The 24,956-nt window shown below is 43.4% G+C and overlaps 1 protein-coding gene across 3 annotated transcripts; it reads left to right on the top strand.

Moving 5' to 3' along the window:
- Positions 1–6,578: 6,578 nt before the first annotated feature.
- On the top strand, positions 6,579–13,430 carry LOC106609036 (uncharacterized). Of its 3 annotated transcripts, none has more exons than XM_014207371.3 (4): positions 6,579–6,716; positions 7,045–7,121; positions 7,696–9,337; positions 9,542–13,430. In XM_014207371.3, the coding sequence occupies exons 2-4, from the start codon at positions 7,055–7,057 to the stop codon at positions 10,638–10,640; spliced, it is 2,808 nt and encodes a 935-aa protein (XP_014062846.1). In that variant the 5' UTR covers positions 6,579–6,716; positions 7,045–7,054; the 3' UTR covers positions 10,641–13,430. The 3 variants fall into 3 exon arrangements, with proteins under 3 accessions (XP_014062846.1, XP_014062849.1, XP_014062848.1); XM_014207374.3 differs by having other exon boundaries at positions 6,593–6,716; positions 7,049–7,121; XM_014207373.3 differs by having other exon boundaries at positions 6,593–6,716; positions 7,030–7,121.
- Positions 13,431–24,956: the final 11,526 nt, after the last annotated feature.

The following is a 24,956-nucleotide window of genomic DNA, read 5'->3' as shown; positions in this document are numbered from 1 at the left end:
CCTTGTTGTTTCCGTATGAAATGCTGTTTCTGATTCATTGATCATTTTCTATCCTCAGTGAAACTTTAAATACATTTTGTTTGGGCTCTTTTCATTGTCATATTCCATTCCCACGTGATCATTGGTCTATTATTGTAAACCATGAGGTCAAAGGTCAAATGTGTACCTTGACCACCAGATGGCGCCAATAGATTTATTTGAATTTATATATCAGGGCTGTTAAACTTCTGGTTTTCCTCCTCTCCTTCCAATCAGGGACTAATTCAGACCTGGGACACAAAGTGAGTGCAATTAACTACCAGGTAGAAACAAAAACCAGAAGTGTTTTGGCCCTCCAGGACCAGGGTTGAACAGCCCTGGTCTATATTGAGGTCTGAATCCTAACGAGAGACTTACATGATGTAACTCAGACGTTCACAGTTATCACTGGAGACATACATGATGTAATCCAGACTGTCACAGTTATCACTGGAGACATACATGATGTAATCCAGACTGTCACAGTTATCACTGGAGATGTACATGATGTAACTCAGACAGTCACAGTTATCACTGGAGACATACATGATGTAATCCAGACTGTCACAGTTATCACTGGAGACATACATGATGTAACTCAGACTGTCACAGTTATCACTGGAGACATACATGATGTAACTGAGACTGTCACAGTTATCACTGGAGATGTACATGATGTAACTCAGACTGTGACAGTTATCACTGGAGATGTACATGATGTAATCCAGACTGTCACAGTTATCATTGGAGATGTACATGATGTAATCCAGACTGTCACAGTTATCACTGGAGATGTACATGATGTAACTCAGACTGTCACAGTTATCATTGGAGATGTACATGATGTAATCCAGACTGTCACAGTTAAACCTGGAGATGTACATGATGTAACTCAGACTGTCACAGTTATCACTGGAGACATACATGATGTAACTCAGACTGTCACAGTTATCACTGGAGATGTACATGATGTAACTCAGACTGTCACAGTTATCACTGGAGATGTACATGATGTAACTCAGACTGTGACAGTTATCACTGGAGATGTACATGATGTAACTGGGTCTCGACCCCACCCTGTGCAACTGGATCCTGGACTTTCTGACGGGCCGCCCCCAGGTGGTGAGGGTAGGAAACAACATCTTCACTCTGATCCTCAACACTGGGGCCCCACAAGGGTGCGTTCTCAGCCCTCTCCTGTACTCCCTGTTCACCCATGACTGCGTGGCCATGCACGCCTCCAACTCAATCATCAAGTTTGCAGACGACACTACAGTGGTAGGCTTGATTACCAACAACGACGAGACGGCCTACAGGGAGGAGGTGAGGGCTCTCGGAGTGTGGTGTCAGGAAAATAACCTCACACTCAACGTCAACAAAACAACGTCAACGAAACCCCCTGTTCACATCGACGGGGCAGCAGTGGAGAAGGTAGAAAGTTTTAAGTTCCTCGGCGTACACATCACGGACAAACTGAATAGGTCCACCCACACAGACAGCGTGGTGAAGAAGGTACAACAGAGCCTCTTCAATCTCAGGAGGCTGAAGAAATTTGTCACCAAAAACACTCACAAACTTTTACAGATGCACAATCGAGAGCATCCTGTCAGGCTGTATCACCACCTGGTACACAACTGCTCCGCCCATAACCGGAAGGCTCTCCAGAGGGTAGAGAGGTCTGCACAACGCATCACCCGGGGCAAACTACCTGCCCTCCAGGACACCTACACCACCCGATGTCACAGGAAGGCCAAAAAGATCATCAAGGACAACAACCACCCGAGCCACTGCCTGTTCACCCCGCTAACATCCAGAAGACGAGGTCAATACAGGTGCATCAAAGCTCGGACCGAGAGACTGAAAAACAGCTTCTATCTCAAGGCCATTAAACAGCCATCACTAACATTGAGTTGCTGCTGCCAACATACTGACTCAATCACTAGCCACTTTAATAATTAAAAATTGGATGTAATAAATGTATCACTAGTCACTTTAAACAACGCCACTTTATATAATGTTTACATACCCTACATTACTCATTTCATATGTATATATTGTACTCTATACCATCTGCTGCATCTTGCCTATGCTGCACGGCCATCCATATAGTCATCATCCATATATTTTTATTTAAAACATTTTTTTTAAATAAGTATTTATTACAAAAAACACAAGGAAGGGGTAACATTAAAGTATTAGAACATGAAGGACAAATACAGCATCAAGACACTACCAAACATGTATCAGTCTTTCCGCAACAGAGCCATCCTGAGGGTGCATGTGCATGATAGTGATATAAAATATATGTCATAGTTTCCTTTTTCATGATCACAATCTTGTGAAACCCGAACTCTCCAAGATCCCCCCACAGTTCCCAAATAGCTGTCCCTCAACCATTCGAGACCCCTCCCACAGTCCCCCCCCCCCCCCCCGGAATTTAAAAAATAAATCCATTCCCCATCCCCAAGAACCCCCCAATGCACTAACAACCAAGAGAATGAACTAAAGACAAAAAAGGAAAAGATAGAAGAAAACAGCAAACAACAATGCCATTTTTTATATATATATATATATATATAATACATTTAAAACAAAGGACATCAAGGACAACTGAAATCATAACAGCAATGCCAACCGTATATGTTTGTGTGCATGTCTGGCACTATTACATGTATGTGTGTGTTCTTGTATGTGTTTATTTGAATGAGAGTGTGTGTATATGCATGTGTACAAACACCTGCACGGCATTAGCCTCAGGCAAACCGGCATTTGTCATCCATATATTTATATGTACATATTGTTATTAATTCCTTTACACTTGTGTGTATAAGGTAGTTGTTGTGAAATTGTTAGATTACTTGTTAGATATTACTGCACAGTCGGAACTAGAAGCATTTCACTACACTCGCATTAACATCTGCTAACCATGTGTATGTGACCAATAAAATTTGATTTGATTTGATTTGATTTGGCTATGAGGTGTGGCCAGTCCTCTTCTGGCTGTGCCGGGTGGAGATTATAACAGAACATGGCCAAGATGTTCAAATGTTCATAGATGACCAACAGGTCATCTATGAATGACCAGGTCATCTATGAATGACCAGGTCATCTATGAATGAGGTCATCTATGAATGAGGGTCAAATAATAATAATCACAGTGGTTGTCGAGGGTGCAACAGTTCAGCACCTCAGGAGTAAATGTCAATTGGCTTTTCATAGCCGATCATTCAGAGTATCTCTACCGCTCCTGCTGTCTCAAGAGAGTTGAAAACAGCAGGTCTGGGACAGGTAGCACGTCCGGTGAACAGATTAGGGTTCCATAGCCACAGGCAGAACATTTGAAACTGGAGCAGCAGCACGACCAGGTGGACAGCAAGGAGTCATCAGGCCAGGTAGTCTAGGTGACCTTACACACTGTCTATACAGTCCATATCCCAGCATGCCATTTTCCCTTCATATAATACTGTTTTGTTTATCTATCAGTCTCTGTTACTGTGTCTCTGTGTTATTCATTGGGACAGTGGGTGTTGTAATTCTGTAGTTAGACGGTGACGGCTGGGTTTTATTTGGAGTCTCTGAAGGAGCACGTCAGCAATGCAAGGACAGGCCACTGGTCCCAGGGTCTTACAGTAACTCCTAAACAGTGAATTAACAGGATTCTCTTTACTTTACTGCGTGATACTCAGGCGATTAGACAAGTGATCAGACTAGAAAACAGTTTAACACTCACTCACTAGTGATGTAATGCTGTAACAAGTGTGTGTGTGTGCGCACGTCTATGTATGTGTATGAATGTGTGTTTCTAACCATCCCCAGCTCTGTTGCTTGTAAACAACAGGCCATTGTTTGTGCTGTACGATCACAAATCTGTACACAAGTTATACTGAACTGAATTGTGAAATTGCTCAACGTTCATAAACCATTCCCAACCCATATCGTGTTGAAAACAAACTATTCCGATAAATCCTTTGGGAATGTTTGGCTCCGTTTACTACACTGTAGATGATAGATGAGAAACACCAAGGTTACGAACGCCGAGAATAAGGAGTGGCTAAAAGAGAGGAGTGAAACACTGCAATAAGAAGCCGTTTTCATTGTCCGTTGCAAAATGTTTTACTTCGGTGTGCCCCAATGAATAAGACCAAGCAGAATGTCTCTATTTTACTTCCTGTTTTTTACTACAGTACAGCTGTTCTCTTCCAAACAGAAAAATGTAGACATCGGATAAACCCTGTTTTCTCAAGACATTAGATGTTTTGAATGCCACACAACATGAGATGTACATTTAATGGGAAATATCTATTTTGACGAGTCTTTGCTGAAAACATGGTGTCCAAATATAGGTTTTAAAGGAAGATACAGTATACATTTTGGCCAGACATCAAACTTAAAACACTAACCAATGTATGGAGACCAGGGTAGGCCCTACTTTGAAGTCTGAATATTCTGGAACAAAAGAACATTGTAGGGGATAGTGGGGTAAGTTGATCCAAAGGGTAAGTTGAGCAACCCCTTTTTTCTGGGAAACCAAAAACAAAATGAATCATGTGACCAAAAATGTAGGAAGAGTTCATCATTTCATGGAGTCTGTGAAGGAAGAAACCACATAGAAAAGTTAGCTCCAAAAAACTGTTTTTCACAAAGTCTAATTAATTGATTGTGTTATAGCAGGGTTCCCCCAAATGGCTGTGGTTTTATTTGGCACCCCAAGTTTTCTGAGCATAAAAATGTTTTCCCCCCCAGGAAATCAGATCCAAGTGATTTTAATGTAAGAAGTCTGTTCCCAATTATTCCCACGCACAATAGAAAGACGTGGTCGTATGCAAATGTAAGCAAGGTTTGAAATGATTATGTTTTAGTCAAACATTATATCTGTTTGGACTTCTTGCAGTCAATTTGCAGTCTGCAAATGATTAGTATTATGCTCCGGCCCACCGACCATCCGCTCAATAAAACATATGCCCACTAGCTGATGATCCCTGTGTTATGGGTTTCATGATGCTTGTATCTAAACCAAAGTAGATATTTTTAAGATTGTTTTGTACATCAGTTAGGGTCTCTATAAGCTGCAATATGATGTCTTAAACCTAGCACGAAATTGTATCCTTGTAGCTGTGCGGGCTAATATAGTCAAAATGTTTGCCTTGGAGTAAGTTGAGCCAATGGCCACCATATCCCATATAAATAATGATTACATTTAGTCAGTTTTATGCCCAGTATGCAATGTGTCATGCATGTGGACTTGAGTGCATTTTTCTTGTTACAGAGCAGACATCATCATGCCCTGTGTATACAAACGTATAACAAGCAGGGGTCTAGCCCCCCCTTGAGGTTCTTTGAGAGAGCAGCCAAGGAAGTGAGAGAAGGGAAGAAGTCCATTTGAGCAGCAGCAAGGGATGAAAAATAGACTGAATTACATTGAAGAGGTACATTGACGAAAAAGAAAACAAAACATGAACCTGTGTGAAAGAGAGGCTATGACAGATTAACAGAGCCACACAAGGTCTTATCTGATGACATGGAGTCTGAGCTTGATAAACATATCAAACATCTCACGGACAAGTTTCATGGACTAAGTAGCCTCAAATGCAGAGAGCTTGCCTACGAATTGGTACATCGAAAGAACACCCCTGTCCCAGACAACTGGTCAAGAAATAGAAGGGTAAGTTATATTGAACAGAAATATCTATATCTGAATGTAGGCATACATTTAAGACCTACAATATACCACAACCCCATTCCATGAATTCAACTATCACCCACTGTCACAGGACACCATCACCCACTTACCCCAAGGCTGCTCAACTCACCCCGTCCCTATGCTCAACTTACTTTATATCTGAGGTAAGTTGTGCCAAGAGACCACTTTGGTTAGAGAAGCTATGTTTTCAAAAAACACACAACATCCTGAAATATATGTAGATACCTGTATCTTTGTAGAAAGAATACTGTTGGCCCAGCGTTGTCCATGTTTGGCCGGTGTAGGCCGTCATTGTAAATAAGAATTTGTTTCTAACTGACTTGCCTAGTTAAATTTAAAAAATGACTCAACCTACCCCCCTCTCCCCTAACCCAATGCACTATCAATGCAACCGCTATGGGTCAAAGGTCAGGCAATTCCCCCGGAGCCACTTGCCACCACGGTGTCACCCGCCGGGCTGCTAATGCCCCTCTGGAACAAGGGCAAACAGAATCCCCTCTAAAACCACCTCTCCCCTTTGACCTCCCATCCATACATTGACCCCCTCATCTCCCGTTTTTTTTTTTTACCTTTCCTGCTATTGATCTTCCCAGATTCCACTATCCTGGAGGGTCGGTGTGAAAATTCCCTTTGAGATATGAGTATTCAGAGTCATTACCCGCCGCCGGCTCCCGGCCCGGAGTGTGTGTGTGAAAACTCCCCACAGAGAGGGGACTCTTAAATAGGTCATTAAAGTCACCCGTTAGCCCCCAGTTTAGTCGGTGTGTGTGTGTGTGTGTGTGTGTGTGTGTGTGTGTGTGTGTGTGTGTGTGTGTGTGTGTGTGTGTGGTGTGTGTGTGTGTGTGTGTGTCATGTCATACTATTTGGGGGTCCTCATTCCTAGAAGACTGCTTGGTTCAGCAGCTTTTCTCCTTGCATTGAGAGAGTTTGGTATGACTCCCACTGGACAACATACACAGATGCATGATATTGGCTCTGACGTCTAAGGGCACAGCAGGTAAGCAAGACTGACACCCATACATGTAATAGATAGAACTTCAGATACTACCTGCTCTATTACTCTAGATCTATGTTGGACATTAAGAGGACACCTGCCTTATCTATAGTAGTTACCGTTTGCTCTTGCAATGCATTCTAGACAGAAAAGGCCCATGAAAATCATTTTTGAAAACTCACTTGTGCTAGTGGGAAGATCTATAAAGTTAATTTCAGATAGTTTTTTTTTTTGCTTTTGATAACAAAATAGGATAGACTCAATTAGATACTGTTGTTGTTATACATGATACTATCTCTTAAGTTGTTGGACTAAGGTTCTTGTCTTTAAGATAGAAGACCATGGAAGAACTCACTCTGCTACTCTGGCTCCTGATAGTTCCTCTTCAATCATTTGTACTTCAGCCCAGTAAGTGCCTATGAACTTTCATCATCCACAGGATCTACACACTGATTTTACATTCACAAACTTGAAAAACTAATTCAACAATTTCTAATTTACAATAGCTTGATTTTCTGATCCTCCTAATTGTCTGATCAGTTTGGAAAATGCATCATATGTATGTATGTATGTATGTATGTATGTATGTATGTATGTATGTATGTATGTATGTATGTATGTATGTATGTATGTATGTATGTATGTGTGCAGCAAAGGAACCTAAGTACACTTGAATTCAGATGTTTCCACACTGCATAGGAATAATGTTTTTTTCAAACGAACCAAGTCTGTTAACATATCCCAGACTTATTCAGGCAACCTAGTCACAGGTTTGAATAGAACCGGAGACATTTGCCAAATTTTGGTAATTCATTTAAAGTACTGTAAGAAGTGGTTTTATTTTATTATGCTTCTATTCTTTTATGAAAATAACAACTGCAAACTTCGTAAAATCTCTGTCAATATGGCCCACATTGTCTGTAATTTTGTAGCGATGCCTAATCCTGAGTGTCAATACTAAGATAGTGCTGTGTGTGTCTAGGAGTGGAAATGATCCCCATAGAATACTCGGTCAGAGAAACAGATCCCTGGTCAGACTGGAGACCTGAGAGACTGAGGGAGACACCAACAGCAGACAAAGAGGAGGGTGAAGAACTCATTGCAACCCACCTTGAAGAGAGGAGGGAGGAAGAGGGGAGGAGCGAGGAAGGACTAACTCCAGAGACTGACTCTGAGAAGTGGAGAATAGAGGAGGAGAAGGGGGCAGCAGAGCAGGAGGGCCATGAGGAAGAGCAAGGGATGGAGGAAGAGAGAACGCTGGTTGGAGGGCTTGATTACAGAGAGAAGAAGAGATTTGAAAATTGGGAGATAGAAGCTGATGAGGAAGATGAAAAGGAGGAGGAGAGAAGAGATAATGGAGAGGGGAGACATGAAGAAGGGATTAGATCAGATGATGAGGAGAGAGATGGTAAGGAACAGAGAGTATATGGAGGAGAGGATAAACTAGAGGAAGACCTGAGAGTTGGGGAAGTTAAAGAACCCAGTGTAGATCAAAGCGAGGGAGACTACTTAGTCGTTACACACATAGACCTCCCCTCTCCAACCAGCACTTCCTCCTCTCCTGTAGAAAAAGCAATGGACACTCAACCTGTCAATCAAGCTATCAACGAACCCATGTCCCCTCCCCCTGCAGCTATGCCTGTTCCACTTTATGATGTCACTCCTCCACCTGCCACTCAACATGGCCCTCCACCAGTTACACCCTCTACCCCCTCTCAAGTTCCAGAGTCTGCCACTCATGCTCTCGCTCAACCTGCCAGTCATATCCAAGACCCGGCTCCAGAGGCAGAAGAGACCATCTCTTTGGTGGACAGTGAGCTCATTATGGTTCAGAGTGTGACTGACAGCCCCCAGACCAACCTCAGGGAGTGGGAGAGTTTTATTTCGCAGGCAATGGAGGTCAATGTTGTCCCAATTATCAAGGTTTCAATCAACCACAATCAGACTGAGAGGACCAGCATTGTCTTTCTCAAAGAGACAGAAAATACAGTCAAGCAGCTAAAGTCTACAGCCAAACCAAAACAAGCAAAACCTACAGCCAAGGAATTGCAACCTACAGCCAAACCAAAAGAGATGACAAAACCAACAGCCAAGGAACTGCAACCTACAGCCAAACCAAAAGAGATGACAAAACCTACAGCCAAGGAACTGCAACCTACAGCCAAACCAAAAGAGATGACAAAACCAACAGCCAAACCCAAAGTGACGGTACAGACAAACTCCACACCCAAAACACAACAGACAAACCATACACCCAAAACACAACAGACAAAATCTACACTTGAAACACAACTGACAAAACCTACACCCAAAACACTACAGGCAAAACCTACACACAAAACACTACAGACAAAACGTACACCCAAAACACAACAGACAAAACCTACAGCCAAACCAGCAGTGCCAAAACACACAATGAAGCTGACACAGACCACCAAGAGTCTCAAGACAAAGACAGGGAAACATCAAAAGAAAGACAAAATAAATGAGAGGAAAGGTAAACCTCTGAAAAAGGACAACAAAACCAAAGAGACAAAACAGGAGAAGAAGGAGAGCACAAATCCGGCATACTTCCCCTACTTCAAAGACAACTACTGTCCCCCGGAGTGTGCCTGCTATGGACGGTGAGATGTTCACGGACTAAATCAGGCTTACTATTGCCCATTTGTAATGAATTATATTTTATCATTATGTTATTTCCATATTGTCACAGTCTTATTTAATCACCCAAACCATTTTGTACAGTAATGTTTGTTGCGTGCATAATGTATGCATCTTTACAGGTCCACATTCATTACTCCAATGTTTTCTATTGTCCCCTTTCCCAGAGTGGTCCAGTGTTCCGACAAGGGGGTGGAGAAGGTTCCGTACGGCATCCCTTATAACTCCCGCTACGTCCTCCTGATGAACAACCGCATCGACAGCATTCAGCTGGACCTGCTCAATGAGTACCTGTCCATGGAGTTCCTGGTGCTCAGCAACAACCGGCTGACAGACGGCTCCATCGAGGGGGCCTTCGAGGGCATCCCGGCCCTGAGGCGGCTCTACCTGGACCGGAACCTACTGGAGAGTGTGCCCACAGACCTGCCTGCCTCCCTGGAAGAGTTGCGTCTGGATAACAACCGGCTGAACGTGATGTCGGAGGGGGCCTGGGCCCACTGCCCCAGCCTGCTGGTCCTCAGCCTCAGCAACAACAGCCTGGGGAATGGGAACAATACTCTGCCCGCCAGTGTGCTCTCACCTCTGGGCAGCCTGCGTACCCTCAGCCTGGACCGCAACCGGCTGGCCTCGGTGCCTCTGGGCTTACCGCTATCTATCAGGGAGTTGTACCTCCGTGGCAACCTTATCCAGAAGTTCCCAGGGGAGGCCTTTATGGGTACCTCAGAGCTGGTGATTCTGGATCTGAGCGTTAACCGGCTAACCAACCATGGCCTGCTCAGGGAGTCCCTCGTCAACGCCACCCACCTGGAGAGCCTCAACTTAGAGGGCAACCAGCTCAAGAAGGTACCCCGCCACCTCCCCTCTTCCCTCAAAACCCTCAACCTAGAGGGCAACCTCATCTCCTCCGTGGGCAAAGCCTCCTTCCTCCACCTCCCCCACTTGGAGCACCTGGGCCTGGCCAGGAACAAGATAGCCAGGGTGGCCTCGGGGGCCTTCAGGGCACTGCCCGTCCTGCACCAACTGGACTTGTGTCACAACGCCCTGAGCCAGGTACCCAGGCAGCTGCCCCGGGGGCTACACTCGGTGGCACTCACACACAACAAGATCCACTCAGTGCCCCGCGATGCCTTCTGCTGGGGGGGTTCAGACCCCGGCCTCAGCAGCCTGGTGCTGGTGCAGCTGGAGCACAACCTCATAGACCTGGGCCACCTGGACGCAAAAGCCTTCCACTGCCTCAGAGGCTTCCAGGTGGTACACTTCTACTGAGCTGCAGTCTATAGAATCCTGCAGGACAGTCATACTGCAAATATAGATTATAGACAATCCCACAACTGAAACCAATTGCAGTGTTTTTTCTGCTCAACCTGAAAGTCCGTTGGGCTCCAACATGGCGGTAAAATGTTCTGCAATACACATAGAGAAACAGACATCATGTCGGAAGCTGATTTTGATTCAACATTACAAGTTAACAATGCAAGATGGCCAGTTGAGTGAACTTGGATCTCAATGTGGATAGCTATACTGTACTGTATGTCGTTGCTTTGGGTAAAGCTGTGATTGATGGAAGCCGTGATAAGTGTTCAGAGAAAATACTTATTTGAACCGCTCCCATGAAGTCGGTGTTGAAAGACTATGGCCTACTTAAAGGTCAATGACGCCACATACAGTTGATGTCGGAAGTTTACATACACCTTAGCCAAATACATTTAAACTCAGTTTTTCAAAATTCATGACATTTAATCCTAGTAAAAATTCTCTGTCTTAGGTCAGTTAGGATCACCACTATTTTAAGAATGTGAAATGTCAGAATAACCCATAGAGAGAATGATTTATTTAAGCTTTTATTTCTTTCATCACATTCTCAGTGGATCAGAAGTTTACATACACTCAATTAGTATTTGATAGCATTGCCTTTAAATTGTTTAACTTGGGGCAAACGTTTCAGGTAGCCTTCTACAAGCTTCCCACAATAAATTGGGTGAATTTTGGCCCATTCCTCCTGACAGAGCTGGTGTAACTGAGTCAGGTTTGTAGGCCTCCTTGCTCGCACACACCTTTTCAGTTCTGCCGACAAATTTTCTATGGGATTGAGGTCAGGGCTTTGTGGCCACTCCAACACCTTGACTTTGTTGTCCTTAAGGCATTTTCCCACAACTTTGGAAGTATGCTTGGGGTCATTGTCCATTTGGAAGACCCATTAGCGACCAAGCTTTAACTTCCTGACCGATGTCTTGAGATGTTGCTTCAATATATCCACATCATTTCCCTGCTGCCACCCCCGTTCTTCACAGTTGGGATGGTGTTCTTCGGCTTGCAAGCCTCCCCCTTTTTCCTCCAAACATAACGATGGTCATTGTGGCCAAACAGTTCTATTTTTGTTTCATCAGACCAAAGGACATTTCTCCAAAAAGTATGATCTTTGTCCCCATGTGCAGTTGCAAACCGTAGTCTGGCTTTTTTATGGCGGTTTTGGAGCAGTGGCTTCTTCCTTGCTGAGTGGCCATTCAGGTTATGTCGATATAGGACTCGTTTTACAGTGGATATAGATACTTTTGTACCTGTTTCCTACAGCATCTTCACAAGGTCCTTTGCTGTTGTTCTGGGATTGATTTGCACTTTTCGCACCAAAGTACGTTCATCTCTAGGAGACAGAACGTGTCTCTTTCCTGAGCGGTATGATGGCTGTGTGGTCCCATGGTGTTTATACTTGCGTACTATTGTTTGTACAGATGAACGTGATACCTTCAGGTGTTTGGAAATTGCTCCCAAGGATGAACCAGACTTGTGGAGGTCTACAATTATTTTTCTGAGGTCTTGGCTGATTTATTTTGATTTTCCCATGATGTCAAGCAAAGAGGCACTGAGTTTGAAGGTAGGCCTTGAAATACATCCACAGCTACACCTCCAATTGACTCAAATTATCAGAAGCTTCTAAAACCATGACATAATTTTCTGGAATTTTTCAAGTTGTTTAAAGGCACAGTCAACTTAGTGTATGTAAACGTCTGACCCACTGGAATTGCGATACAGTGAATTATAAGTGAAATAATCTTTCTGTAAACAATTGTTGGAAAAATAACTTGTGTCATGCACAAAGTAGATGCCCTAACCGACTTGCCAAAACTATAGTTTGTTAACAAGACATTTGTGGAGTGGTTGAAAACGACTACAACCTAAGTGTATGTAACTTCCAACTTCAACTTTATGTGACTGTCAGCTGTATCTTAGCAATCTTATCATTGGAACAATTGTTAGCTAAATGTGTTTCTATTTAATGTTGTCATGTGATTTAAATTAAAGTGCCATTAGTGGTCTGGATGAGTCTCTTTTCTGGAAGAGTGTGAATTGGCGAGTAAATGGCAAAGCCTTTTCAACAAAAGCAACTCCATTTCAACTCACGTTGGCCTAATACGGGCAAGAAACAATAGCACAGTCTAGGAAAAATGTCTGCCTTCTGCAAAATTATTCTCCAAAAGCCCTTTATTAATTTCCAAAACCACCTCCAGATACTTTTCATAAGAGGGCTGGAGTAATATTTGATTGCCTATCGTTATTTAAGCTGAAATGTGTTTATCTGAAGGCAAGTTTATTTTCTGGGTAAGAGCTTGGCCGTGCTGTACACCAAATCCTTGGCTTGGCTGCTGGTTATTGTTGGATAGAAACATGTTTTCAAACTTTGGCAGACATTTTTCAAGGGCACCACTTGTTTTTCTCATGCCTCATAATGACCTCTCCAGTCCAAGTGTTTCCATTATAAAGCGTTCTCTCCACTTCCTGTAAACAAGTTAATAAGAGATGGTTTTTTTTATATAAAATGTGTTTACAGCCATGTCTGGTGATTAACTGCACCAAAATTATCAACCTTCCTGGGTGAACACCACATTCAAGTCAGAGTTTCTTGATTAGATAATGTTTTACCCTGTAGCAATGATGGATAACTGCTGTACATTGCAAATGTATCCATGATTGGATGTTGATACAGTGCATTCGGGAAAGTATTCAGACCCCTTGACTTTTTCCACATTTTGTTACATTAAAGCCTTATTCTAAAATTGATTCAATTCATTATTTTCCTCAACAATCTACACACAATACCCCATAATAACAGAGTGAAAACAAGTTTAGACATTTTTGCAAATGTATTACAAATAAAAAACTGAATTCAGACCCTTTGCTATGAGACTCGAGCTCAGGTGCGTCCTGTTTCCATTGATCATCCTTGAGATGTTTCTACAACTTGATTGGAGTCCACCTGTGGTAAATTCAATTGATTGGACATGATTTGGAAATTCACACACCTGTCTATATAAGGTCTACAGTTGACAGTGCATGTCAGAGCAAAAACCAAGCCATGACCTCTGAGACAGGATTGTGTCGAGGCACAGAGCTGGGGAATGTGTTTGGATATTTGACCACTAGATGGAAGTAACATATAGAGGGAAAGAGAATGAAGTAACAGGTAAAACCCTAACTGTATGCAATGAATACATTTATGATGAACAGAACATTCAGAGGCAGATTTGGCCCTGCTTCAGTAGCCAAAAATAAAATTGCTGCAATTAAAATTCAAGGAAGTTTATTTTGGGCTGAAAAAAAGTAAGCTCACACCTGCTCTGTAATGAATGGTCTCTCTCCTTCATATACTGAGTCAGCTACCATTTGACATTTTAGTCATCTCTCTTATCCAGAGAGACTTACAGTATTAATTCCATACATTTTCATAGTGGGCCCCCTCAGGAATCAAACCCACAACCCTGGCGTTGCAAGCGCCATGCTCTACAAACTGAGCTACACGGGACAATAAAGACTTTCACAGAGTAGTGACAGCTTGTGATCCTCCATTTCAATACAGTGAGAGTATTTACTATTTACACCAGGAGAAATAATGGAGGGTAAAAGAAGGGCTGAACAGTAGAGAGAAAGATGATACACAGAATCTAATCTAGAGAGGGGAGTGAGGTGATTGGTGCTCTCTCTCAATTTCTCTCTCTTTCTCTCTCCCTCTCTCTTTCTCTCGCTCATAACATTGCTCAGCTACGTGGCAGTGCACCCATAAGGCCTGTGAAAGAGGAGGAGGAGGAGGGGGATGAGCGAGGGAAGGAGAGTGAAAGGCAGGATAGTTCCAGACTTCATTTTCTCCTACCGTGCACGGAGGAGAGCCGCTTTTGGCAGGCCTGGGGTTCACCAGCACCTCCCTACGGTCCAGCAGGACCTCCGCTCTCACAGCACTGTCTACCTGACGCTACTGCCCCCTTCCCTCTTCCCTCTTTTTGTCTCACTCTCTCTCTTGGTCTCTCTTTTTCTCCCTTTCTCTTCCTCTCTCTCTCTCTGTATCTCTCCATATTTATCTCCTCCCATTTCCCTCTCCCTTATTTCCCCAATCCATCTCTGACTTTCCCTCTCTCTCCTTCCCTCTTAGATCATAGATCTTAGATGACACGTGTCAGGCTTGCAGGTGTGTTTGTGTGTGTGTGATTTGTGCGTGTTCATGCGTGTGTATGTGTGTGTGTGAGCACGTATTTACACAGGTATGTTTTAATCTATCTCGGTTATTAATAGCATAGCACACCTGAGGCATGTGAGTTGGTCTCAAGCTAGAGTTTGACCCATAATGTCAGCAGCCTCTAGCTCCCCTCATGACTTGTTGTGACATGAGCACAGCGGTAAAAGGCTGTTTTCTGAAGGGCTGCTTATTTGTGTACCTCTCAGTGGTTCTCTGTTGGACTCTGACTGACAGCCGTATCACCACGTGAGATAAGTAGTGAAAGGTGCAGGCTGGCTTCTCAAAATAACTATCTCTCTGTCGGTCGGTCGGTCGGTCGGTCGGTCGGTCGGTCGGTCGGTCGGTCGGTCGGTCGGTCGGTCGGTCGGTCGGTCGGTCGGTCTGTCTGTCTGTCTGTCTGTCTGTCTGTCTGTCTGTCTGTCTGTCTGTCTGTCTGTCTGTCTGTCTGTCTGTCTGTCTGTCTGTCTGTCTGTCTGTCTGTCTGTCTGTCTGTCTGTCTGTCTGTCTGTCTGTCTGTCTGTCTGTCTGTCTGTCTGTCTGTCTGTCTGTCTGTCTGTCTGTCTGTCTGTCTGTCTGTCTGTCTGTCTGTCTGTCTGTCTGTCTGTCTGTCTGTCTGTCTGTCTGTCTGTCTGTCTGTCTGTCTGTCTGTCTGTCTGTCTGTCTGTCTGTCTGTCTGCTGCTGTCTGTCTGTCTGTCTGTCTGTCTGTCTGTCTGTCTGTCTGCCCTCTCTCTCTCTAACTCTCTCTCTCTGTCTGTCTGCCCTCGCTGTCTGTCTGTCTGCCCTATCTGTCTGTCTTTCTGTATTTCCTACTGTTGGTCAAATCTCTTCTGATCTATCCATCTGGTCGGTCATCCGTTCGTGTGTCAGTCTATTTCTGACTGTCTTTCCATCTGTCCGCCTGTCTGTATGTTCCACCTCTCCTTACCTGTCCATCTGTTCATTTTTCTAGTCTATTTCTGTCTCTCTGTCCATCTGTCTTCCCATATGTCCTTCTGTCTGGGTCTTTTTGTCGGCCATGTATGTCTGTCGGTCAGTCCGACTGTCCGTCCGTCCATATAGGCTATTTGTCTGTTCTTCCATATATCTATCTGTCCGTCTGTTCGATCATACACTTTTGCCTGTCTGTCAGACATTTTCTTTCTGTTAGACACAACAAAGAGAGCTGTGGTGGGTCTTTGTCTTTGTTGTCGCAGCCTAAACCGTAACACCATCAATCTCTGACTGCACCTGAGCTGGAAGGAGCTAGAGAGGCTTTGGAGCGTGTTTGGGCCATTATATTCTTTAGTGTCTTTGGTGGTTTTGATTTCATCTTGGATTGAATATTTATTTGATTAAGATAAATTGCCCTGGGTAAGAGAGGTTAAAAAAGGTTTGAAAAATATATACAGGTATAATTCATCTCTGTTTTACCCACCCTTTCCTGCACTAAGGCTCAGCATGGATGAACGTTGACAGAATGGTAATGTTGCAATAAGAGATTTAGGGAAAGAAAAGGGAATAAAAATCCATGACAAGATCAATGCAGCTGGAGTGAGAACTGGAAAATATAAGGTTTGATTGTTTAAATCACTCAATACGGCTGATTCTAGATCATGTGATTAATCATTACAGTGCAGTACAACAAGGCCAAGAATATTTCACTAATCACTGGACATGATGTAGTAGTGTGACGAATAAGGCAATACTCTGTTTTCTGATACTTTATCAATAAATTCATAGCCTAGTGTAGATGTATTTGGTGCAGACTGCAACTCTATTGACATGCAACAACATAGTTATTCAGCCACTCTAGCAGTAAAACGTACATTCAACCTCTATTCCACGTTGGTTCAATGTAATTTCATTGAAATGAAGTGGAAACAACGTTGATTCAACCAGTGTGTGCCCAGTGCGTTGCTAGTAAATATATAGATCATCTATGGGGGACTGTTGAAGTAAAGTTGAACATATATAGAAGAAAGTGACTATGGTGTCAGTACAGAGACTCATTGACCACAAATAGGCTGAACAGGGATCCAGCTGAACAAAGAGAAAATTGCGTGAGGGAAGAGAGAGAGAGAGAGAGAGAGAGAGAGAGAGAGAGAGAGGGGGAACGAAGGAGAGAACGAACAAAACAGGATATTAAACCGCACCCTTGGAGAAAAGTCAGACAGACAGACAGACAGACAGACAGACAGACAGACAGACAGACAGACAGACAGACAGACAGACAGACAGACAGACAGACAGACAGACAGACAGACAGACAGACAGACAGACAGAGACGCCATACTTCCTCTGTCAATGTGATGCTTGGAGGCTCGATGTGTTAGGAGGAATGAGTGTTCATCCTTATAAGGCTTTGAATAAGGCGTTATATTTATGAAATATCTCTTTAATGACCAATAGACAACATCTTGAAATGACAACATTAACACGTGTTATAGCTATGTGTTCACTGAACACTGATACACAATGGCTTAAAGCAGATGTGTCAAAGGTATTCTACGGAGGGCCGAGTGTCTGCAGGTTTTTGGTTTTTCCTTTCAAATGAAGACCTAGACAACCAGGTGAGGGGAGTTCTTTACTAATTAGTGACCTTAATTAATGAGTTTGGAATGAGTGAGTTTGACACATGGCTTAAAGTATTAAGAATTTAAAGGGATGTTAGTTTGAAGCTCACGTTGATGGTTTTGATTGACACTGGGTGTGTTTAATGTTCTCTCTCATAGACAGTAATTGAATAAATGGAAGTGGTGGTCAAAGCGGTACTTCTCCCTCCTACACGCACACACAGACAGACAGACAGACAGACAGACAGACAGACAGACAGACAGACAGACAGACAGACAGACAGACAGACAGACAGACAGACAGACAGACAGACAGACAGACAGACAGACAGACAGACAGACAGACAGACAGACAGACAGACAGACAGACAGACAGACAGAGAGATAGTTATTTTGAGAAGCCAGCCTGCACCTTTCACTACTTATCTCACGTGGTGATACGGCTGTCAGTCAGAGTCCAACAGAGAACCACTGAGAGGTACACAAATAAGCAGCCCGATTTTGGTATACAGTACCAGTCAAAAGTTTGGACACATTTACTAATGCAAGGGTTTTTCTTTATTTGTACTATTTAGATAATGTAGTAACCAAAAAAGTGTAAACAAATCAAAATATATTTTAGATTTGAGATTCTTCAAAGTAGCCACCCTTTGCCTTGATGACAGCTTTGCACACTCTTGGCATTCTCTCAACCAGCTTCATGAGGTAGTCACCTGGAATGCTTTTCCAACAGTCTTGAAGGAGTTCCCACATATGCTGAGCACTTGTTGGTTGCTTTTCTTTCACTCTGCAGTCCAACTCATCCCAAACCATCTCAATTGGGTTGAGGTCAGGTGATTGTGGAGGCCAGGTCATCTGATGCAGCACTCCATCACTATCATTCTTGGTCAAATAGCCCTTACACAGCCTGGAGGTGTGTTGGGTCATTGTCCTGTTGAAAACAAATGATAGTCCCACTAAGCCCAAACCAGATGGTATGTCGTATGCAGAATGCTGTGGTAGCCATGCTGGTTAAGTGTGCCTTGAATTCACTAGCAATGCACCACCACACCATCACAACTCCTCCTTCATGCTTCATGGTGGGAACCACACATGCGGAGATCATCCGTTCACCTACTCTGCATCTCACAAAGACATGGCAGTTGGAACCAAAAATCTAAAATCTGGACTCATCAGACCAAAGGACAGATTTCCACCGGTCTAATGTCCATTGCTCGTGTTTCTTGGCCCAAACAAGTCTCTTATTATTGGTGTCCTTTAGTTGTGGTTTCCTTGCAGTAATTCGACCATGAAGGCCTGATTCACACAGTTGATGTTGAGATGTGTCTGTTACTTGAACTCTGTGAAGCATTTATTTGGGCTGCAATCTGAGGTGCAGTTAATTGCCGATTTCTGAGGCTGGTAACGCTAATGAACTCTGCAGCAGAGGAAACTCTGGGTCTTCCTTCCTGTGGTGGTCCTCATGAGAGCCAGTGTCATCATAGCGCTTGATGGTTTTTGCAACTGTACTTGAAGAAACTTCTGGAAGTTTTCCGCATTGACTGACCTTCATGTCTTAAAGTAATGATGGACTGTTGTTTGTCTTTGCTTATTTGAGCTGTTCTTGCCATAATATGGTATTTTACCAAATAGGGCCACCTTCTGTATACCAACCCTACCTTGTCACAACACAACTGTTTGGCTCAAACGCATTAAGAAGGAAAGAAATTCCACAAATTAACTTTAAATAAGGAACACCTGTTCATTGAAATGCATCCAGGTGTCTACTTAATGAAGCTGGTTGAGAGAATGCCAAGAGTGTGCAAAGGGTGGCTACTTTGAAGAATCTCAAATAAGAAATATATTTTGATTGTATTTAACACTTTTTTGGTTACTACATGATTCCATATATGTTATTTAATTGTTTTGATGTCTTCACTATTATTCTACAATGTAGAACATCGTAAAAATAAAGAAAAACCCTTGAATGAGTAGGTGGGTCCAAACTTTTAACTGGTACTGTATATCTGCAGTAACAGACATTGCTATTGCATGAGCGAGAGAGAGATGGCGCTTGAGTCAGCAGAGAGAAAGTAAAGAAGGAGGAGATAGAGAGAGAGAGAGAGAGAGAGAGAGAGAGAGAGAGAGAGAGAGAGAGAGAGAGAGAGGAGGGGATAGAGAGAGAGAGAGAGAGAGAGAGAGAGAGAGAGAGAGAGAGAGAGAGAGAGAGGAGGGGATAGAGAGAGAGAGAGAGAGAGAGAGAGGAGGGGATAAAGTGAGAGAGAGAGAGAGAGAGAGAGAGAGAGAGAGAGAGAGGAGGGGATAGAGAGAGAGAGAGAGAGAGAGAGAGAGAGAGAGAGAGAGAGAGAGGAGGGGATAGAGAGAGACCATGGGAGCCAGACGGACCTCTACACACACACACTTTTTGTTCCTGGCCATGAAAAACCCATAAGGCTGTGTGCTGCACTGACAACTCACACACAAGCGTGTACACAAACTCACACCACACACACACAAACACACACACACATTTTTCTTCAGGGGCTCCACAAGGGGGCCAGCATGTTTTATTTTTTGGACAGGCAGGGGATCTCTCTACCTCCCAGTTACAGAGTAGCCTTGCTGTGCAGACAGGGGTAGCAGCTCACATTATCCCTAGTACAGTAGGTAAACATCAATACACACTTTGAGATACACACACAAACTGTTTCATGGAGAAGGCGGTACGCATGTCTCAGATCTAGTTGTATGTTATCAAGAGAGGGAAATGAATGAACTGCACCAGTTTGTAGAGCAGCACTGCAAACTAGAGGAGTTACAGAGAGCGAGAGAGAGAGAGAGAGAGAGACGGACAGAGAGCGAGAGAGAGAGAGGGGGACAGAGAGAGAGCAAGAGAGAGAGGGACAGAGAGAGAGGGACAGAGTGAGTGAGAGAAATAAAGAAAAAAGACTGAAAGAGATATAGAAGGGTGTGTTTTCCTTTACCTCTCCAACCAGTGTCTCTCTGTCTATGGCCTTTATCCTATGGTCTCTCTCTATGGTCTTTATCCTATGGTCTCTGTCTATGGTCTCTCTCTATAGTCTTTATCCTATGGTCTCTGTCTATGGTCTCTGTCTATGGTCTCTCCCTATGGTCTTTATCCTATGGTCTCTGTCTATGGTCTTTATCCTATGGTCTCTGTCTATGGCCTTTATCCTATGGTCTCTGTCTATGGTCTTTATCCTATGGTCTCTCTCTATGGCCTTTATCCTATGGTCTCTCTCTATGGCCTTTATCCTATGGTCTCTCTCTATGGTCTTTATCCTATGGTCTCTGTCTATGGTCTTTATCCTATGGTCTCTCTCTATGGTCTTTATCCTATGGTCTCTCTCTATGGTCTTTATCCTGTGGTTTCTTTCTATGGTCTTTATCCTATGGTCTCTGTCTATGGTCTTTATCCTATGGTCTATGTCTATGGTCTCTCTCTATGGTCTTTATCCTATGGTCTCTCTCTATGGTCTTCATCCTATGGTCTCTGTCTATGGTGTTTATCATATGGTCTCTGTCTATGGTCTTTATCCTATGGTCTTTATCCTATGGTTTCTGTCTATGGTCTTTATCCTGTGGTCTCTGTCTATGGTCTTTATCGTATGGTCTCTCTCTATGGTCTTTATCCTATGGTCTTTATCCTATGGTTTCTGTCTATGGTCTTTATCCTGTGGTCTCTGTCTATGGTCTTTGTCCTATGGTCTCTGTCTATGGTCTTTATCCTATGGTCTCTCTCTATGGTCTTTATCCTATGGTCTCTGGCTATGGTCTTTATCCTGTGGTCTCTGTCTATGGTCTTTATGGCTTTCCACCTGGCTACCCCTACCCCGGTCAACACCTCTGCACCCCCCACAGCAACTTGCCCAAGCCTCCCCCTTTTCTCCTTCACCCAAATCCAGATAGCTGATGTTCTGAAAGAGCAGCGAAATATGGACCCATGCAAATCATCTGGGCTAGACAATCTGGACCCTCTCTTTCTAAAATTATCCACCGCAATTGTTGCAACCCCTATTACTAGCCTGTTCAACCTCTCTTTCGTATCGTCAGAGATCCCCAAAGATTGGAAATCTGCTGCGGTCATCCCCTTCTTCAAAGGGGGAGACACTCTAGACCCAAACTGTTACAGACCTATATCTATCCTACCCTGCCTTTCTAAGGTCTTCAAAAGCCAAGTTATCAAACAGATCACCGACCATTTCGAATCCCACCGTACCTTCTACACTATGCAATCTGGTTTCAAAGCTGGTCATGGGTGCACCTCAGCCACGCTCAAGGTCCTAAACGATATCATAACCGCCATCAATAAAAGACAATACTGTGCAGGCGTATTCATCAACCTGGCCAAGGCTTTCGACTCTGTCAATCACCACATTCTAATCGCAGACTCAACAGCCTTGGTTTCTCTAATGACTGCCTCACCTGGTTCACCAACTACTTCTCAGACAGAGTTCAATGTGTCAAATCGGAGGGTCTGTTGTCCGGACTTCTGGCAGTCTCTATGGGGTTGCCACAGGGTTCAAATCTCGGGCCGACTCTTTTCTCTGTATACATCAATGATGTCGCTCTTGCTGCTGGTGATTCTCTGATCCACCTCTATGCAGATGACACCATTCTGTATACTTCTGGCCCTTCTTTGGACACTGTGTTAACTAACCTCCAGACGAGCTTCAATGCCATACAACTCTCCTTTTGTGGCTTCCATCTGCTCTTAAATGCAAGTAAAACTAAATGCATGCTCTTCAACCGATCGCTGCCCGCACCTGCCCGCCCGTCTAGCATCACTACTCTGGACAGTTCTGACTTAGAATATGTGGACAACTACAAGTAACTAGGTGTCTGGTTAGACTGTAAACTCTCCTTCCAGACTCACATTAAGCATCTCCAATCCCAAATTAAATCTAGAATTGGCTTCCTATTTTGCAAGAAATCATCCTTCACTCATGCTGCCAAACATACCCTCGTAAAACTGACTATCCTACCGATCCTTGACTTCGTCGATGTCATTCATAAAATAGCCTCCAACACTCTACTCAGCAAATTGGATGCAGTCTATCACAGTGCCATCCATTTTGTCACCAAAGCCCCATATGCTACCCACCACTGCAACCTGTATGCTCTCGTTGGCTGGCCCTCACTTCATATTCGTTGCCAAACCCACTGGCTCCAGGTCATCTATAAGTCTTTGCTAGGTAAAGCCCCACCTTATCTCAGCTCACTGGTCACCATAGCAGCACCCACCCATAGCACGCGCTCCAGCAGGTATTTCACTGGTCACCCCCAAAGCCAATTCCTCCTTTGGCCACCTTTCCTTCCAGTTCTCTGCTGCCAATGACTGGAACGAATTGCAAAAATCACTGAAGCTGGAGACTCATATCTCCCTCACTAACTTTAAGCATCAGCTGTCAGAGCAGCTTACAGATCATTGCACCTGTACATAGCCCATCTGTAAATAGCCCATCCAACTACCGCATCCCCATATTGTTATTTTTTTTCTTTTCTTTGCTCCTTTGCACCCCAGTATCTCTACTTGCACATTCATCTTCTGCACATCTATCACTCCAATGTTTAATTGCTAAATTGTAATTATTTTGCCACTACTGCCTATTTACTGCCTTACCTCCCTAATCTTACTTCATTTGCACACACTGTATATAGACTTTTCTATTGTGTTATTGACTGTACGTTTGTTTATTCCATGTGTAACTCTGTGTTGTTGTTTGTGTCGCACTGCTTTGCTTTATCTTGGCCAGGTAGCAGTTGTAAATGGCCTACCTGTAAATGGCCTTCTCAACTGGCCTACCTGCTAAATAAAGGTCAAATAAAAAAATTATCCTATGGTCTCTGTCTATGGTCTTTATCCTATGGTCTCTGTCTATGGTCTTTATCCTATGGTCTCTGTCTATGGTCTTTATCCTATGGTCTTTATCCTATGGTCTCTGTCTATGGTCTTTATCCTATGGTCTCTCTCTATGGTCTTTATCCTATGGTCTTTATCCTATGGTCTCTGTCTATGGTCTTTATCCTATGGTCTCTGTCTATGGTCTTTATCCTATGGTCTCTCTCTATGGTCTTTATCCTATGGTCTTTATCCTATGGTCTCTGTCTATGGTCTTTGTCCAATGGTCTCTGTCTATGGTCTTTATCCTATGGTCTCTGTCTACGGTCTCTGTCTATGGTCTCTGTCTATGGTCTTTATCCTATGGTCTCTGTTGTCATGACGTTGGCCTGTGGGTAAGGTTTATGATCCCCCCCATAAATACCTTTTACCACTTCCCCTCTCTGAATCTACTGAAGGACTTGAATAGCCTGTGTTAAATATAGAGAGTCTGGGAACATCAAACAAATGGGGAAAGGTACCACATATTTTGTTAATAAAACCAGTTGGAAATATGCTTGGGAACGTAATGAGTATATATGTCAGTTCGGTTGTCATCTGAGACATTATGACTGATGACAGGACGACATAAACTATATCTGAGAAAGTATACGCCCTCTAGTTATCAGAGTCACATGGAATTGTTATGCAATTGAAATGTTTGATATTGAAAATGTTTGTTAGGAGATGAAATGTAATTTTAGCTTCCGAATGAGAGATTTGGGTTTTCATAAGGAAAGTGCCCTGCTCGATCAGTGGCCCAACCCTGTGAAGAGACAGGGGTTATAAACGATGAAACACCTCCCTCCCCCTCTCCACTATATAATCCTTTGACGAAAAGATAACCAGTTGTTCCAGTACGGGAGGTCTGCAGCCTCTACGTTAGAAGGACACACATGTCAAGTACAGAACTAAGCCAACCTCGGCGTGAGCTTTGGTGGCGAATGGTATGAACTTTGAGCTTATTCACTACAGAAGTGCTACTTCCTAGCCGTTGAGTTAGCAGCGGCCGCTGCTTACGTGGGCTAGGAAAGGACGGACGACGGATCCAGTCTAACAGACGGACGAAGATACCACCACTTATCCAATTTACCACCAGAGACATTCTTAAGAGTTTACAGGAAGATCTGTTGGCCAACCCGACCAGCATCTACGACCAATCTACCGAAGCGCAGCTCAGAGTAAATATTTATTGCATTTTCCTTTTCCAAATGGGCGGTAATTTAGAATGCATAAGATAATGTATTTACGATAGCATAGCTGCTGTTTCTCTGTTCCTAAATCTTCCCGCTCTTTCATTCAAGCCCAACCCCCTTTCCTTTGTGTAACCAGCTTTCATACAGGTTCCGTTCACCAGGGACGTTTTCTGTATGACATCATTGTATTCTGTGTATTTGTAATTCTGTGTGATTAGTTAGGTATTTAGTAAATAAATAATTAAACCCAATTTTGTATTGCTGATTCAACTTGTTAGCCAGGGTTCGTGAAGATAACCAAGAATTTACAACTTTCATTATGAGACTGAAAATAAAACAAGGGTTAATATTGACTGCTATCGATGTAAAATCCTCTTCCATCCTATCATCTCTTCCTTCTGCTCAAACCTTCTCCAACCTATCTCCTGATTCTGCCTCCTCAACCCTCC

Source organism: Salmo salar, chromosome 07 (genome assembly GCF_965601325.2).
Source record: "Salmo salar chromosome 07, fSalSal1, whole genome shotgun sequence".
NCBI classification, from domain to species: Eukaryota; Metazoa; Chordata; class Actinopteri; order Salmoniformes; family Salmonidae; genus Salmo; species Salmo salar.
This window is presented reverse-complemented; position numbering and strand designations above follow the sequence as displayed.

Coding starts and splice junctions, on each gene's coding strand:
- LOC106609036 (XM_014207371.3), top strand. CDS start 7,055: ATGGAAGAACTCACTCTGCTACTCTGGCTCCTGATAGTTCCTCTTCAA. Junction 7,122..7,695: donor ATCATTTGTACTTCAGCCCA/GTAAGTGCCTAT, acceptor GTGTGTGTCTAG/GAGTGGAAATGATCCCCATA. Junction 9,338..9,541: donor GAGTGTGCCTGCTATGGACG/GTGAGATGTTCA, acceptor CCCCTTTCCCAG/AGTGGTCCAGTGTTCCGACA.